Here is a 5595-nt window from a genome sequence, read left to right as displayed (position 1 = left end):
TATTCAAAGATAGAGCTTTCATATTTGTATATAGATTTCTTATGACAAGACCCTGGAATCCTGACAGCAAAGTTATGTTACTCATATGGTATTGGGGCATCCCCAAGTTTCGTTACATCCTAACCCTTTTGGCCTTACAAGGGAATAAAGATTGAAAGAAAAAATCTTTTAAAAATCACAAAAACAGAACAACAACAACACCAAGGTGACCTAGTATGTGGTTAATGGGCCTCTTCTTCATTTTGAATCAATAATATATATTTTAAAGAAATGTTAAAAATGACATTTATTATGTATTATCCAATCGATAAACACTCAGACAAACAAACATCTGTGCTTATTTTGCAGAAAAGAAAACAGAAAATACTGCAGTTTTTTGGAGGGGATGTCTTCCTTGTTGATCAGGGTAAACTATTTTTGATTTAATTTAAATGCTTGTCCGGCGCATTGCCCGTAATTAAGTCACTGGTATTAAAGAGGTTTAAAAAGCACGCATATCGAGACATTTCAAACTTTAAAAGCAGAATTGTTCATTTATATCCAAATAAAGAAAATTATAACTGTCAACTATTTCTCAATTGTGGGAAGAAGGAAAGGTTAAAAAAAATATCGGAGACAGATCCAGTTTGTATGAGTATCTTATACTGTCGCAGTTGGTCAATTTGGAAATAATTCAAGCTGTGACCTGGTCGACCAAAGACTGGATGAAGCAGTAAAAGAAAACACTGGAAACGTTGCCTTTGTGGACATTTCGTATCTTTAGACTGTTTAGAATGGGTTTCTGGAAAATGTGCGGTAAGTTTCTAATCAAAGAGTTTTATCTAGCATTCGTTTAAAAATAAAGATCATTCCATTAAATTTGTATCAAACTTAAGAGATGTGATGATACGGAAAGTAAAGTAAAATATGTCAGATTTAAAAAACAACACGGCTCGTGTGTTCATTCTGTGTCCACAAACTGTGCTAATGGAATCAGAGCGTACGCACATGCATGTGACTTGGAACTACGATCTCACTGGGGTTTAAATATTTTTATTTTCACAACGCATTTACACTTGTGAAATTGCCAATGTTTATATACCTTTTCCTATACGTTGCACCTTTTACATGTCCTCGACGGAAGGATATTAATATGCTTGACTGTTTCTTTTGATGGCAGGTCTTATTGCATTTTTGCTTTTGTATGATGCGCAAGCAAAATGCATAATCACTAGATCATCGGATATATGCGGTTCGACTGGAGATGTGTACAATTGTCAGTATCAGCAATTGAAATCTATACCAAGAGGCATTGCTTCAAATGTTACAGCCATTGATCTTTCTGACAACGAGATCGTGAGTCTTAAGGATGAGGACTTTAATGGAATGCACACATTGAAAGCCATTTATCTTCGTCGTAACAGAATAAATCACATCAAGAAGAACGTATTTCAACATCTGCCTAATATGTGCATTATAGATCTAAGCTCAAACCAACTTCGCAAAGGATCCATAGAAAAGGGAACATTTCAAAATATGAATTCTCTTCAGGAACTCAGAATTAATGATAACCCCTTCCCTAGTGGAGGATTTCCTGACGAAGAAATAGAACGTCTTTCGTCCCTGAAAAACTTATCAATGAGCGCTACTACAGCAACCCTGTATTTTCCTTCAAAATATCAAACATTGAAAAATCTTCAAAAGTTGGAGATTAATTCTTACGTCGACTTTCAGTTGAATAATAAATCTTTTGAAAATCTTGCTCAACTCAATATAGAATATGTACACTTCATCTTTAGTGATTATTGTCCGTGCCGAAATATTGACGAAGATTTGTTTTGGGCGTTTCCTAACTTAAAAGGCTTGTGGCTTCAAACGCTTTGTGGCATGCGATACGCACTAAAATCGCTGATGAGACTGCAATTTAAGAAATTGGATTATCTAAACATTTCTCATACATTCCCATCCTCTGGAGAAATAAATACAATGAATGAAAATGATGTGAAGTATCTCAGAAACGTCTGTGCTAAAACTGTTATTTTGAAGGACACAAATAGTTTAAGCATAGCTGCAATGAAATCCTCCAAATTTATGAAATGTATTGAACAGATAGACATGTCGTTCAATATGTTACGCAACTCCCCGTTTCAATATGCAATTCTAGAAGCAGTCCGAATCAAAGTGGTGAATAGCAGTCACCAGAGCTACTGCGGTTCAAATTCATTTCCCAGTACGAACCGTAATCTAATGAGTCAACAATTGTCATTCAATTTAACATTCTCGCCATCTTTAGAAATTTTAGACTTGTCCAACACATTTGTTAATCCACTTTCTTCCATGCCGCTTATTCACGTATACGGCGCTAAACTACAACGCCTCAATTTAAGATACACAAGTTTTTCCCTTTGTACGAAGAAGAACATCAGATTGTTTTTACCTCGGTTGTGGTTCCTGGATCTCTCTGGTGTGAAATGTAAAGATTTATATGTAGCATTTCTGAAAGATTTGCACTCCTTGTCGGAACTCTACATCAGTGATGTAAATCTTAAGTTAGGTCTAACAAGAGATGTGAAGGGTGAATTTCTGAATGGTCTTACCAATTTGAAAGTGGTTGATTTCTCAGAGAACGCCTTAAAATATTTACATCCGAACCTTTTTCAAAATCAGTCATTCTCCTTGGAAACGTTATTACTAAATGACAATCTACTCACTACAGTTCCAAATGCTCTTCGTGTCGTTACGTCATTACGAATTCTTCAAATGAGATCCAACAAAATATCATCGTTTTCGACCGAAGATATCATTACCTTAAATCATCTAAAAAGCGTACAGATAGATGTTAGAGGTAACCCCTTTGATTGTGTCTGCAATGCTATTGTTTCCTTGCACTGGATGTCTGATCATCGAGAACAATTTCTCCATTTGAACGAGACATACTGTATTGAGGAACCAACCAAAACGATTTTAAGTGTCATTAATGATATGCGTTCCCAAGAACTACGATGCATTTCAAGGCTGTGGGTGCAAATATCGACTTCTGCTCTGTCATTCACATTTCTGTTTCTTGTAACATTTACAATTTTATACCGCTACAGAATCCTCCTGCGTTATGGAATGTTGAGAATCCGATTATTTTGGAGGAAAAGCCTTTCGGCAATCACTACATCTAACATACCGGTGTATGACGCATATATTTCGTATTCATCCAGTGATTTTGATTGGGTGCACTCAAAACTTTACCCAGCATTAAATGGAGAAAATCTTCGAATCGCACTCCAAGATAAAGATTTTGACCCAGGTAGTCCCTATGCAGAAGAAGTAGTTAAATTTGTTAGCATGAGCAAATATGTGATATTCGTTATAACACGGCGCTTTATCAAATCTGAATGGGGATCCTATGAAATTCAGGTCTCAAAAATACATGCTATTCACACTAAGGCAAAACTTGTTCTGATTATCAAGGATGGAATCCAAATTGAAGACCTTCCAAATGACATCTTGTTTATGTGGTGGAAAATGAAACCATTGGTGTTTAATGAAAATGAAACCGAAGGAAAACAAGTAAAATTTTTCAAACGTTTAATCACTACTATTAAGAATTAATCGAATACAACAGCGCAGACTTCCGAGGTACGCTGTAGTTTTTGCACATGTTGCAATTGTTAACATAGAATAGACTAATTTGCAAGTAAAAGGTTTCGGGACACTTACGACAAAGAACAATTGCTTGCATGAAAAGAATACATGTGTTATTGGGATACCACAAGAACTACACATGTTAACTCTCTATTCCTGCATAGCTTTCAACTTGCATATTTTTAAAAGCTTTACAATTTTGCTAGTGAGAGTTTCCAGTTGCAAAGCAGAATTCATTAGTGATTGATTATTAACTTTAACACCAGTGTTGATAAATTAATTGTTCTTAGTTGCAACTCGTTTTGATGAGAGGGTAGAGATATATGTTCCTTGAGATCAGGCTATAAAACATCATATATTATTAAATGTTATTAATATAGATAAGTAACCATTTAATTTGTTAAATAGCAAGGTATGTTTGGGGCCAAATTTGTCCCCGCGTCCAAATTAAATGATATTCCTCAACATTCTTTCATATTTCTATCTGGCGAGGCTCATATGGTGTATACTTCCATAAAATTGTTATGATGTCTTTGTAAAAAGCTTTACTTGTGTATAATGCATATGTAAATACAGTATAGTTTACGATAATGTTGTGCCATTTTGACGTTACTTTATGCGATGTCATGACGAAGAGGGCTATGTCATAAACTCAATGTGAAAATAATCCAATTTATGTCGCCATATGCTTTAAGTTTTATTAAACAAATATGCACTATGATTTTAATTTGAAAATATTGATTTTTTTTTTCGAAAGTTTTAATCAATTGTAGATGATTCGATGCGGCGAATGCTGTGATTTGAAGGACGATTAGTGTAATTGTATCTAAGAATTGTAGAGCAACCCATATATATTCATTCAGTTTTAACTTTGTATTTATATTTCCATACAATTTGCATTGTTTTAATCTAAATTAAATGAATATCATATATGCACGTGGTGTGTTGTCTATGTACACGTTGTTCTTTTTGTTCCGAGCGCATTAAATATGTTTTCAGCGAAGACACACCCACTAACGAATGCTACATTGGTTTGTAGTAAAAGGAGCATGAAATTCATTCAGAAGTTACGTGAAAAGAAATCTTATAAAACGAACTTGAAAAGTTGTTTTTTTCAAATTCAACACACGACAATTGGACCGAATATGAACCTTATAGGATGTGATAAGATTTACAAACAATGTGATAAGTTCTAAACAAGATTTGACACTGACACCATGAAAAATCTGCTGAAAAATAATCTTGTCGGTATTATTATGTCTCCGAACACAAAGTGTCGGAGACATATTGTTTTTGCTCCGTTTCTTATTATTATTATTTTCTTCTTATTATGTCTCCGAACACAAAGTGTCGGAGACATATTGTTTTTGCTCCGTTTCTTATTATTATTAGGGTCTTCCGTCTTCAGCGGAAGACCCTTCTATTATTCTATTGTTGATTTTTCACTTTTCTTATTATTATTAAGGTCTTCCGTCTCCTGCGGAAGACCTTACTATTATTGTTCGCGTTCTTCTTCTTCATTATTATTATTATTTTCCTTGGTAGTACACGCGTTTTTCTCAGCCATTTCTCGATCGATTTTCACGAAATTTTCAGGAAAGATGTCTTTTGGTGACGAGACTTTGCTTGCAAAATTTCGTGCTTGACGTCACTTCCGGTCAGGAGTTATCTCTGTTTTAGTGACTTTTTGAAGGCCCTTGTTGTCCACACATCTCCTCCGTTAGTTTTGAAGCTAGAGTCTTGAAATTTCTACACAAGATAGAGTAAACATTTTAGAAGATTTGTGGGGGATTCGATTTTACCGGAGGCGATTTGCCTAAACGCTCGCCTGGACCTGAAAAAATGGATGCCAAAATTTTTCGCCGATTTCGGCGATTTTTGACCTTTGATCTCCAATATCTTTTTTCTTGCAAATATTTTGTTAAGACATGTAGAACAAAAGTTGTGCACATTTACGAGATCTTTTCGAAAATATCAAGA

General features: G+C 34.8%; 1 protein-coding gene across 1 annotated transcript; it reads left to right on the top strand.

The window, feature by feature from the left end:
- The first annotated feature begins 591 nt into the window (after positions 1–591).
- LOC125666374 (toll-like receptor 2) lies at positions 592–4514 on the top strand. Its single transcript, XM_048899545.2, has 2 exons — positions 592–795; positions 1160–4514. The coding sequence occupies exons 1-2, from the start codon at positions 774–776 to the stop codon at positions 3580–3582; spliced, it is 2445 nt and encodes an 814-aa protein (XP_048755502.2). The 5' UTR covers positions 592–773; the 3' UTR covers positions 3583–4514.
- The last annotated feature ends 1081 nt before the right edge of the window (positions 4515–5595 follow it).

This window comes from Ostrea edulis, chromosome 10 (genome assembly GCF_947568905.1).
Source record: "Ostrea edulis chromosome 10, xbOstEdul1.1, whole genome shotgun sequence".
Taxonomy (NCBI): domain Eukaryota; kingdom Metazoa; phylum Mollusca; class Bivalvia; order Ostreida; family Ostreidae; genus Ostrea; species Ostrea edulis.
Note: the sequence above shows the minus strand (reverse complement) of the source record. Positions and strands in the feature narration are given on the sequence as shown.

Bases quoted from the DNA above. Each gene is read 5' to 3' on its own strand.
- LOC125666374 (XM_048899545.2), top strand. From the start codon at position 774: ATGGGTTTCTGGAAAATGTGCG. The intron at 796-1,159 runs GTAAGTTTCTAA...TTTTGATGGCAG, and splicing joins GGGTTTCTGGAAAATGTGCG to GTCTTATTGCATTTTTGCTT.